Source organism: Rhipicephalus microplus, chromosome 7, assembly GCF_043290135.1.
Source record: "Rhipicephalus microplus isolate Deutch F79 chromosome 7, USDA_Rmic, whole genome shotgun sequence".
Taxonomy (NCBI): Eukaryota; Metazoa; Arthropoda; class Arachnida; order Ixodida; family Ixodidae; genus Rhipicephalus; species Rhipicephalus microplus.
The window spans coordinates 43,953,833-43,966,748 of record NC_134706.1 but is presented as its reverse complement, the minus strand read 5'-3'; the positions used below and the strand labels follow the sequence as shown (position 1 = coordinate 43,966,748).

General features: G+C 41.3%; 1 protein-coding gene across 11 annotated transcripts in view; it reads right to left on the bottom strand.

Annotated features, from left to right (window-relative positions):
• The window catches only part of LOC119179565 (uncharacterized), a 159,702-nt gene that overhangs the window by 30,847 nt on the left and 115,939 nt on the right, over positions 1-12,916 (bottom strand). For 7 of the 11 annotated variants that reach the window (XM_075869090.1, XM_075869088.1, XM_075869089.1 and 4 more), the window contains 3 exons: positions 7,890-7,922; positions 3,937-3,966; positions 2,252-2,284 (listed from right to left, as the gene is read on the bottom strand). In XM_075869090.1, coding sequence (XP_075725205.1) covers positions 2,252-2,284; positions 3,937-3,966; positions 7,890-7,922 — 96 coding nt within the window. The remainder of the gene's footprint in view (positions 1-2,251; positions 2,285-3,936; positions 3,967-7,889; positions 7,923-12,916) is intronic. The other 4 variants (XM_075869091.1, XM_075869094.1, XM_037430673.2 and 1 more) reach the window with 2 other exon arrangements.

Sequence of the window (12,916 nt, the reverse complement as noted above, 5' to 3'; positions counted from 1 at the left end):
GTAGTATCGTGTATTGGGCTTTTAATTATCTCCTCTATGTCGAGGGATATGTTTGCTTCACATTCCTCTTCCATGCGAGACTGGAATTTCAACCAGTCCACTTTCTGAACACTATCGCGTATCTTAGCATGGGACAATTCTTCGATTTTGACGTAAGTGGGAATGTGGTCAATTCCATGCATTTCTATGTCTGGAAACCACTCAGCATGCCTGACGAGGCCACGTGAGACAAAGGCCAGGTCAAGGCAGCTGCTATACCTTGAACCACGTAGGAACGTTGCACTGCCATCATTTAGCAAGAAAAGTTGGTTGTCGGAGGCGAAGGATACCAACTTTCTCCCTTTAACATTAGTCTTCGAACTTCCCCAGATTGTATGATGGGCGTTGAAGTCGCCAATTATAATGTATGGGTGAGAAGTTGCTGACAGGATACCTTGTAGTCTTGTATGGTCGAAACGGCTTGACGGAGAGAGGTAGGCACCCACAACCGTGATGGTAAGTCCCCTTTTCACTGTTATACTTATATATTGATTGTCGTCGTGGGGTGACACCGGATGATGAATGTAGGTGAAGTCGCGGCGAATAAACATCAGAACTTTGCTATTGTCCGCAGTTGTCGACGACATGAATGACTCATAACCAGAAAGTCTGATTTCTTTGTGCAAATTTGGCTCGCAGATGACAATGATGGGGAACTTATTGATGTATACGAACCGACGGAAATCGGCGATGCGTGACCTCAGTCCCCGGGCATTCCATTGAATAATACTTGCTTTTCGGACCTGTTCTCTGAAAGACAGTGGCTGGTGAGCCATGGTTTACTCAAGCGCTGCGAGTACTGGACTCAAAGCGTCCAGTAATTGCAATGCACTTCTTGCTGATGGTGTGTGCATGTCGCTTAACAACAAGCGGAATGAAGGCAAAATAACTAGCAATATGAATAGGAAAATTAAAATAGCCGAGGAGTTTCACAGAGATCTGTACAGTAGCCGGGACGACCATGACCTTAATACTATAAGAACGAGCAGTAAACCAGTGACACCCTACCAGTAATGATAGAAGTCAGAAAAGCCTTAGAAAGCATGCAAAGAGGTAAACCTGCTGGTGAAGATCAGGTAACATTGATTGATTGATATGTGGGGTTTAACGCCCCAAAACCACCATATGATTATGAGAGACGCCGTAGTGGAGGGCTCCGGAAATTTCGACCACCTGGGGTTCTTTAACGTGCACCCAAATCTGAGCACACGGGCCTACAACAATTCCGCCTCCATCGGAAATGCAGCCGCCGCAGCCGGGATTCAAACCCGCGACCTGCGGGTCAGCAGCCGAGTACCTTAGCCACTAGACCACCGCGGCGGGGCAAGATCAGGTAACATCAGATGTGCCGAAATATGGAGGACAGATTGTGTTAGAAAAACTGGCCAACCTGTTTACGAGGTGTCCCTGACAAGAAGAGTACCAGAGTCTTAGAAGAATGCTAACTTCTTCTTAATACATAAGAAAGAAGATGACGAGGACTTGAAGAATTGCGGGGTTGATCAGCTTGCTCTATGTAGTATACAAGCTATTTACAAAGGTAATTACTAAGAGAGTTAAGAAAACATTAGAATTCAATCAACCAACGAAACAAGCAGAATTTCGATCAGGCTACTCAACCATCGACCACATTCATACTAATAATCAGGTAATAGAGAAATGCTCAGAATATAGCCAACCACTATATATAGCCTTCATAAACTACGAAAAAGCGTTTGATTTTTTTCTAACGTTGTCAACTTTACAACGCGATGTCGACAAACAGCTTGTTACCAAGAAATTCTGGTTTCGATGAAATGGTCATCTTTGCTCTGAGCAAATAAAAAAGAAGCTTTCGCCGTGAGCGAAAAGTCAATGAAGACTCAAATGTAGGAGCTGTGTGCCGTTTGCATTTGGGTTTCCTTGCGGCTGAATTTAGGCCTATGAGAGATCAAAGGTCGCAGTGCGTGCGTGCGTGCGTGTGTGTGTGTTAGTGTGTGTGTGAGAGAGAGAGAGAGAAAGAGAGAGAACGCGTCTGCTAACAGATATTGTACTTGCGTTCACCTGTTAAAAGGAACCTCAACTGTCCCTCCTCAGTGCTGGTTAGCATAGTAAATTGATTAAAAGACAATACTTTTGAAGTGCACTTATGTTTACTCAATTTAAGCATCTCAACCGTACTAAAACTAATATTTTAAAATAATAAAAAAACTCAGTTCTGAATAATTCTCACCTTTCGTACTCGTAGTTGTGGATGCGGACGTTTCTATGATCCGTTAATGGGAAAAGAAAACAACACTAAATATTAGCAAGAGACAGAAAAAAAGAGAAATGACAGTAACACTGGGAGTTTCATCGCAGGGTAACTTCTTTTGCAAAGCAATAAGGCAACCATCTTCCTATATTGACAGCAGGGAAGTATATGCAAGAAAAACAGCAGGGCCTGCGCAGAAGGCTCAGTGAAGTCACAGCGAAAGCTCGAGGACCAGCGCTTCAGAGCCTCTTGTAAACAAAACACTCTTTCAGTAACTGCTGCAAACACACTTTCAGGGTACGCATTACGCCATAAATAATCATATTTTTGTGTGATAGGCCAGCATTCATTATTTGTCCTGCGTCTTTTTTGTCGAAAAAGCGTAGTGTTCGCTACACATCGGAAAGGAATGATGTGCAAATTTTAAACACCATGCATAGCTTTCTGTACTGTAAGTATCTATCTCTCTATCTATCTATCTATCTATCTATCTATCTATCTATCTATCTATCTATCTATCTATCTATCTATCTATCTATCTATCTACCTATCTCTTTATCTATCTATCTATCTATCTATCTATCTATCTATCTATCTATCTATCTATCTATCTATCTATCTATCTATCTATCTATCTATCTATCTATCTATCTATCTATCTATCTATCTATCTATCTATCTATCTATCTATCTATCTATCTATCTATCTATCTATCTATCTATCTATCTATCTATCTATCTATCTATCTATCTATCTATCTATCTATCTATCTATCTATCTATCTATCTATCTATGTATCTATGTATCTATGTATCTATCTATCTATCTATCTATCTATGCGCTTCCTGTCTGTCTGTCTGTCTGTCTGTCTGTCTGTCTGTCTGTCTGTCTGTCTGTCTGTCTGTCTGTCTGTCTGTACATTTGTCTGCTTGTACGCTCTTAACGGCACCGCCTACTTGAAACGGCCGACCCCATCCACAGCGCCCACCACTGTTGCTCGAGATTCGGCGTTCGTACTTGTGCAATTGTCAATTAAAAAGCAATGTCTAGGACACCATAACAATACGTATAGTTTGTTCACGTGCGTTTTTTACTAGAAAAGGCATACATAAGGAACGTTAAGAACCGTAGCGCTTATCACGCTGCGCTGACCATGCAACGCTTTACTAAGGCGAGACGGTAGTGGCACCTACCCGTAGCCTTGCGTTCTACACCTTATCACCTCTAAGACGGGCGCGCACACCCGTCTCAGAGCTACGCGCTTCCTTTTCCAAGAAAACTGCCTGACGGCGCTCATGTCTCACGTGTGACGTGATTTGGTGCGCTCGTTCGCTTCCACTGCACGCTCGAGGCACTCTAACGCAGTGCCTCCAGAATACCATTCGCCAAATTTCTTGCGCAGAACAACAAATAAATATTTTGTTCACTTTCTCCACTCGCATGACTATCGTCTTTCGACGACATTTGCAGATTAACATGCAGATACGGGGCCAATTTTTTTTTCTAGATTCTGTGTTTGCCCGCACTGCCTTTTGAATGAAGGCTTACCAACTACAACAGCTCTTTTTTACTCTAAGGTACCGCTTTCCCTATCGCATTAATAAATACGTGCCAGTAATTATACAGAAATAAACCTATTGAAATACAAGTGTATTGATCTTACCTGTCTCGGTAGTACCAGTGGATGGTGTTGCTACAAAAAAGTGGTGGAGACAGCATGTATTTGAAGTTGCGGTATCACAATTTAGTTAATCAGAAACAGAATCATTTATTTGAAATCAAAGAAAGGAATATATAGAACGTAAGAGTATACAGAAGGAGGTCCCGTAATCACAGACTGAAACGGGACCTCCTGTGTATGATAACATAGTGAATAATATCTACAAAACGGCAATATGAAGACAATAGAAAGGCATATGCTTACATAATACAAGCAAAAAATTTAATTATTAATTATTAAAAATTATTGAGAAATTGAAGAAATTGGGCTAAGTCAATGAGAGTAAGAATAGTAGGGCACGGTACGTTTTCAAAGATAAAACTAAAAGCCGTGCATGATCTAATAAAATGCAGAGAATAAACAAAGTACAATAGGCAAAAATGTATATCATAAAAATAGGATACAAAAAGATGCATTAAAATATAAATTAAGCAAATATAAAGAAGAAACCTAGAGCAATTAGAAACCGGAGTTGTATGATTTAAAAAGAAAGTTTTTGAGGTCAGGAGAAAAGTTATGGACATTTAGTGACTGTTGATGGAAATGTTATTGCTCATCACACGCGACCCTTGAACGAAAAAATTGAAGTGGACCTTTATGATAACGCTACCGTCTATACATTATTAAAACGACAAGCCAAAGGCTGTAGCTTGGCTGCAAGTTTTCAAATTGTTGGTTTTCCGAAAGACATGAAAGAAAAAAGCTGTGTTCCTCTTAAAACGAAAATTGCGATGTATTTTATTTGCATTATTACTCCCATTTCATCGTCTATTTTATATTACAACTTTTGTTTTCGTGCTTCATAATACCAACTGAAAGAGTAAAATTGATGTTGACGTAAAAACTGCCATGTTTTTATTCCCAACACATACTTTAGTTTATATCGAGCATCATGCTATCAACGCAAGTTTCGCTTTCTGATATCCTGAAAAAAAACCTCTACGCATCTCCACGAAGCAAATGATGATGAATAGGCGACGCTATCTCCTAAGGTCCTTAATATCTACGTTGATGTCACCAGCTAGTACAAAGGGTGGACGGATTGAGGGACAGATGAACCAACGAATGAATGGACGTACGTACAGATGAATGGACAGATGAACGGACGTACAGACACACGCACGGACGCACGAACGAATAGATGCACTGACGGATGGACAAATGGATGGCGGAGATGATCCTTTGTTGTGCTAACATATAGTTGATTGATATAAGCACAAAGTAGCTTTTTAAACACTTGTCTGCGTTTTTTGTTCTTCAGGTGCTGGGTTTTGGTTTCAGTTTCGTCGAGCGTCATGGTCACCAACAAGGCTTGGCTTAAAAAAAAAATCTTGCCTAAAACAGGTGGTGTCCTCCTAATGGCATCAGCTAATCCGCCTTTTCGTACTCGTGAAACTGTAGGTATACATTGCACAGCTCTGAAAGTGAAAGCCGCATCCTGCTAATCTTGACATGAGTGTCAAGGCAGTTAAAACGAAGATATGGCGACTAGTGCACCGCGAACGAGACAAGTTCTAGGAAAGAAACTGTGGTATAGCGAATGTTCCTTGTTCTATGGAATCAGTTATCACCATCTTCGTATCAATGTACTCAGCTTGAAGCGACTACACTACAGAGTACTTCTCGCAGAAATCATGCTGCCCATATTGTTGCCAATGAATGATCGCTGGGTGCAGTCAATTAGCGAAAAATTGTCACTGAAGAAACTAATGATCAAAAACACTTGGAGGACGCTCGAGAGTCGCCTTCAGGAATATAATCCGATAGCATAATTCACGAATTTAGGTAGTCTTCAGTGTGATTTAGGCGAAGACAAAACACAGAACACTTTGTCTAAATTACGCTGAACCCTATCCGAGTATGGGCCAACTCACCCTAGTTTAGGTGCTGTGGAAGTATAACTCAACCTTGGTTCAGGTGACATTCGCAAATGCCAGCCTAGTATTGTTTCCCAGTTAGTGCCTCGACCATGCCACAGTTTAGCGAATGTCTGTGAGGGTAACATCAGCCATTTCAAAGTATCCTTTAGTGCTTACTGAAAGTACAATTGTGCAGTGCCAACTACATCATAATTCTTCCATTGCGAAACCACTGAGGGACCCGCTACTCGTTTGTAAGACAACACTTGACCAAGCTCAGCAGCTCACTTTGTAGATACTTTTGCTGATGGGAATGTATGAATGTGTCAGAGCACTTTCTATTGAGCGGACCTTCAAGTCATGGCACTTTTCGCATGTTTTCATGCACGGCGCAATTATGGGCTTCTGCCATGCCATACTTGCGCAAACGATACTCCTTTAACTACATGATATTGTAGTGACATAAATGGGGGCAGCGTTAGGACAAATACAAGAACGAGAAAACGTGGGGCATGTACTTCTTTGTGTTCTCGTTCTTGTATTCGGTCTAACGCTGCTCCATGTAACTCACTATGAACCCTAATTAATAAGTCCACATTTCAGTTATTATATACGATATTAATATAGTGCTGTTGATGGGGCTTTGTTGTAGAGCCCCTGTTTGCCACAATGATGGTCAGGCTTGCATCTAAGTAGAGCAGGAGTTTTATTATTTACTGTATTTGCACGTTTGTCAATTTTTCGATAACGGGCAACACAAATTTTATGCAAGCAATTCTCCACGTTCAATGTAGCTGCTCCACCATAGGGCAAAACAGTGCTTCAAATAGTCGCGGAAAAGAAATCTTTAACCCCTCTCAACTATTGCAAGTACTCAATTTGAGACATCTAAAACTTCATGACAGAAGCGTAAAACTTTGCGATTGGTCCCAACACGAGACTGACGCTGGGAGTTATTTGTTAAAAGACCCACCTTTTGCAATTACCTCATGCATAGCATCATCAGTACTAGCAGCAGCAGCATCAACAGAGTGTGCAGCTTCTCAAGTACACATATAACGTAACAGAGGAGTAGGGAGTACTTGAGTAATTTGTTGAATTGTTATTTATAGTACAGTAGGCCCTGCCCCTCTGTATTCGCTGCACACAGGTATTTTAGAATAATTTACCTGGTCATTGCGATAAGCACATATTCTTTTTTTTTTGCTGCCGCTTTACATGTCGACAAAAAGATGACAACTGGACAGATAATCAGTAGGTGATTTGACCGGGGCCGATTACGCAATCGACTTGTACTGTCGAAGGAGAAGCTCAAGTGTTTTTGCTAACGTCATCTTATTTTTTACTGTGAATCCAGCAAAATTTTTAATCATTGTAAGCAAATACTAAAATACAGCGATTAAAAATGTCGCTGGTTACGGCGTTTTCAAACGTGCAGATAGTATTCGTAAACTGCTTGGTATAAAATAGTTTTAATCCCATCATTCTGGTGTGAATTTTTTAAATGCTGCTAGTGTTGTCGTGCTGCTCTTACATTAGTGAGTTGCAAGATGTTTTTCTAACGCTGTAAACATTATAACGCGATATCGGCAAAAAGCTTGTTACCGAGAAATTCCGGTGTCGATGAAATAGGCGTCCCAGCTCTGAGTGAATAAAAAAGAAGCTTTCGCTGTGAGCGAAAATTCGACAAAGACGCAAATGTCGAATCTGCGTGCCGTTTGCATTTGGCTTTCCTTGCAGCTCAATTTAGGCCTATCAGAGAACAAAGGCCGTAGTGTGTGTGTGTGTGTGTGTGTGTGTGTGTGTGAGTGTGTGTGAGAGAGAGAGAGAGAGAGAGAGAGAGAGAGAGAGCATGTCTTCTTACGGATATCGCTCTGGCGTTCACCTGTTCGAGGGAACCATAACGGTACCTCCTCAGTGTTGGTTAGCATGGTGATTTGACTCAAAAACAATAATTTTAGAATGCACTGAGATTTAATCAATTTAAGCATCTAAATACTACTAAAACAAAAAAACTCAGTTCTGAGTATTTCTTACCTTCTCTACTCGTAGGTGTGGATGCGGACGTTTCTATGATCCGGTAATGTGGAAAGAAAACAACACTCAGTATTAGCAAAAGACAGAAAAAGAGAAATGATGGTAGCGCTGGGAGTTTCATCGTAGGGGTAACTTCTTCTCTAAAACTATAAAGCAGTTATAGTCCTATATTGCCAGCAGGGGAAGTGTATGCAAGAAAAAACCACGAGGCCTGCGAGGAATGCTCAGAACAGTCACAGCGAAAGCTCAAAAACCAGCCTTTATGAGCCTCTTCTAAACACTCGTTTGGTAACTGCTGCAAACACACTTTCAGGGTAGCCATTATGCCGTTTCAGGGTAGCCATTATTTTTCGCGTCGTAGGCCACCACTCATTAGGCTATCATCCGCCTTTCTTCGGAGAAGCTTAGTGTCCCCTACACATCTGAAAGGAATGTTGCGCAAATTTTAAACACCATGCATATCTTGCCGTACTGCAAATACTTTGTGTTTCTATCTATCTATCTATCTATCTATCTATCTATCTATCTATCTATCTATCTATTTATCTGCCTGTCTGTCTGTCTATCTATCTATCTATCTATCTATCTATCTATCTATCTATCTATCTATCTATCTATCTATCTATCTATCTATCTATCTATCTATCTATCTATCTATATGTCTATCTATCTATCTATCTATCTATCTATCTATCTATCTATCTATCTATCTGTCTGTCTGTCTGTCTGTCTGTCTGTCTGTCTGTCTGTCTGTCTGTCTGTCTGTCTGTGCCCCGCCGCGGGGTTCTAGTGGCTAAGGTACTCGGCTGCTGACCCGCAGGTTGCGGGTTTGAATCCCGGCTGCGGCGGCTGCATTTCCAATGAAGGCGGAAATGTATGCGTGTGCTCAGATTTGGGTACACGTTAAAGAACCCCAGGTGGTTGAAATTTCCTGAGTCCTCCACTATGGCGTCTCTCATAATTATATGGTGGTTTTGGAACGTTAAACCCCACATATCAAATATATCTATCTATCTATCTATCTATCTATCTATCTATCTATATGTATGTATGTATGTATGTATGTATGTATGTATGTATGTATGTATGTATGTATGTATGTATGTATGTATGTATGTATGTATGTATGTATGTATGTATGTATGTATGTATGTATGTATGTATGTATGTATGTATGTATGTATGTATGTATGTATGTATGTATGTATGTATGTATGTATGTATGTATGTATGTATGTATGTATGTATGTATGTATGTATGTATGTATGTATGTATGTATGTATGTATGTATGTATGTATGTATGTATGTATGTATGTATGTATGTATGTATGTATGTATGTATGTATGTAGGTGTGTATGTATGTAGGTGTGTATGTATGTAGGTGTGTATGTAGGTGTGTATGTATGTATGTATGTATGTATGTAGGTGTGTATGTATGTATGTATGTATGTATGTAGGTATATAGGTATGTATGTAGGTATGTATGTATCACTTTACGAAACTTTACAGACCACTTTACAAAATCCTCAGGCCTGCATGGAACACGCAGCGCAGTTCCAGCCAAAGCGGAAGAACGGCCTTTCAGAGCCTTTTTTAACAGCCTTTGAGTAACTGCGACGAGCAAACTTTCAGGGTACCCACAAAGCTATAAATAATATGAACTTTTGTGTAGTAGGCTGTGGCATACACTACGCCATCTTTCGGCGTTCTTCAGAGAAGCGTGCTATTCGCTGCACATTTGCAAAGAATATAGTTGGTTGGTTGGTTAGATGGATACTATTGGCTCAAACCACCACGGGTAATCGGCCATGAATTGTGCTGAAAGGAGATTTGGGGAAAAATGGTGGAGGGGGGTGCCTAAGAAACTTATTTAGTACAAAATATTTGTGCAGTGGCTGATGACGATGAGTAATTAAGCCTGTAGCACAGTTATTAGCTGAACAAGAACAAGCTTTTGTAATGGGACGAAGCATTGAACGACCCACTCGGTACGCAATTCGGATTTTATGAGGTGATACGCAATTCGGATTATATCAGGCCATCCTTTGCTGTTCTAAAGTGGCTTCTTATACATGCGAATGCAATTCCTTTCGCGACATCTAGCCTGCCTAAGGAAAGTTTGCAAAGAAGTTCTAAACATCGCTTTGTTTGTAACTAGTTTTTTTTATTCGTGCGATACCGGGCACCGGTGGCGGCGGCTGTGGTGACGGAGCACAACTAGCACAAGAGACATTTGTTGCGATTGCATAACAGCAAATGAGCATCTGATGTATATGTTATTGCACTCTTTCTCGCGCTGAAACGATGACAGAAATTATAATAAGGTTGGAATTTCGTTTAAGCAGGCGCCACACATACGTGGCCAATTTTCACTCTACGTCAAGTAATATCTTCGGAAGGTGATTACAGCTACGTTGGATGCTTAAAGAGGCCGGTGACACCCCATTTCATAAGGAGGTGTTGACTTGCGGAAAACTCACCAGGTGTGGCGAGTAATGCGCCAATCACTAAAGGTTTTTTTTTTCTGAATGACAGTGCTTTTATTGCTGATTATGTTTGTCAGCTAGTCCGTGTCAAGACATTTGTTAATTAGGTAAGAGATACCAAGAAGCGAGACACTTTAGTTCATTACGCAGGCATTTGTTTCCAAGGCTAAGGCTCCCTTCTAAAGCTACCATTTTCTCCGTGTACAAAGTTTTCTAACTATTGGTTGTTGTGTTGTGCTTATGAAACAACACTGTAATAATACCTATACAGAGGAGTATGAAATAATACACAGAAATACGGACAGCAAGCTTGATTAATGGAACAAGTATTCTAAATAGTATTCTGGCAGTGTAATATCAAGTATCTACAAAATATGCATGGTTTCCGACTGAGCTTCCTTTCCAAGTCTTCCACGTTTCACGTATTATAAAGTTTCGCGATACCAGTTGTCATATCTTGTTTGAATAATTTCATTCATTTCACTGGCGAAGAGTAATTCCGATTGATAATTTACAGCTATCAGTGCCCACAGTTCGACTTTCATTTTCTCTGTACACTTCATGCTTCAAGTTATTTGCCTTCCATAATTTTAGTTTGTTTTTAGGAGCTTGCTGCCTAAGGTCGCGGACTGTCCGGCAACCACTGGAGCGTACACCAGTGTTGCCAGTATACACTTCTCGGGTCACTGCCCAAGGTTGCCACTGCGGTCGCCGCTCCAGTCGCCTAACCAGTGATTCCAACCAATCTCACTAGAAGGCGCACTGTCACCCAAGGCGTCGGTTTTCAATGGCCCATGCACTCGCCTCCTGGCGACTACGTCCACTTCGTTCTCGTCAAATCGTCACTTTGTAAGCATGGCAGCACGTGACATCTCGTACGACGAGTGTTACTTATGGGGGCCGATATCCTTGCAAGTGCCCTCACCTGCCTTCTCCCAACCCCGTAGGAGAATGGCTGATGGCTCTACGTCTGCCATTTATCAGCTTCACTCGTTTGACTCAAGGCAGCGGCCAGTATGGCCTAAAGGGGCAGGTAGTTATCGTGCCGATCAACGTTGCCCACGCTGTGCAGTGGTGGCCGCGGAAAGTACCCGACAACGCTGCCTTCGACAACACTATAATAATACCTGTATGCAAAAGAATTACATGCCAATCAGCTTGCTCTCCGTAGTATACAAGCTTTTTATAAAGATGATTGCTAACAGAGTTAAGAAAACATTAGAGTTTAATCAACCAACGGAACCAGCAGGATTTCGAACAGGCTACTCAACAATCAACCATATTCATACTATCAATCAGGTAATACAGAAATGCTCACAATATAGCCAACCTCTATACATAGCCTTCATAGACTACGAGAAGGCGTTTGATTCAGCAAAACTATCAGCAGTCATGCAGACACTGCGGAATCAGGGCGTGGATGAAGCATATATAAACATCCATGAAGAAATCTACAGGGGATCATCTGCTACCATAGTGCTTCATAAAGAAAGCAACAAAATACCGATGAAGAAGGGTGTATGGCAGGGGGATACAATCTCCGTAATGATATTTAACGCGCGCTTACAGGAGGTTTAATGATTTCTACAGTGGGAACAGTTAGGGATAAGAATTGATGGAGAGTACCTTAGGAACCCGCGCTTCACCGATGACATTGCATTGCTGAGTAACTCAGGGGACAAATTGCATCTCATTATTACGGAGTTAGACAAGGAGAACAGAAACGTGGGTCTTAAAATTAATCAGCAGAAAACGAAAGTAACGTACAACCACCTCGCAACAGAGCAGCGTTTCGACATAGCTAATAGTCCACTTCAATTTGTACAAACACTATCTCTACCTAGGGCACGTTATAACCGCTGAGCCGAACCACGAGATTAAAGTAACTAGAAGAATAAGAATGGGGTGAAGCACATTTGCCAAGCAGTCTCAAATTATGACAGGTAGATTGCCACTATCCTTCAAGAGGAATGTATATAACAGCTGTATCTTGCCGGTACTTAGCTACGGAGCAGAAACCTGTAGGCTTACAAAGAGGGTTCAGCTTAAATTTAGGACGAAGCAGCGAGCAATGTAAAGAAAAGTAGTAGATGTAACCTTAAAAGACAAGAAGAGAGCAGAGTGGATTAGAGAACAAACGGGGGTTAAGTGTATCATAGTTTAAATCAAGAAGAGGAAATGGACATAGGCCGGGTGGTTAGCGTGTTGACATGATAACTGCTAATAAATAAAGGTCTCTAACTGGATTCTCAGAGAATGCAAGCGGTTTAGGGGGAGGGAGGCTAGGTGGGTAGATGAGATTAGGAAGTTTGTGGGTATAAATTGGCAGCAGACAGCAAAGGACCGAGTTAACTGGCCGAAGATGGAGAAGGGCCTTGTCCTGCAGTGGACGTAGTCAGGATGATGATGACGATTATGGTGATGATGATGATTATGATGATGATGACACTTAGAGTATTATGGGCGAGCAATAACTGACGGGCATTAACGCAATGAGGAGAAAACGTTATTAGACGAATGGCTCGGTTTTGAATGGCT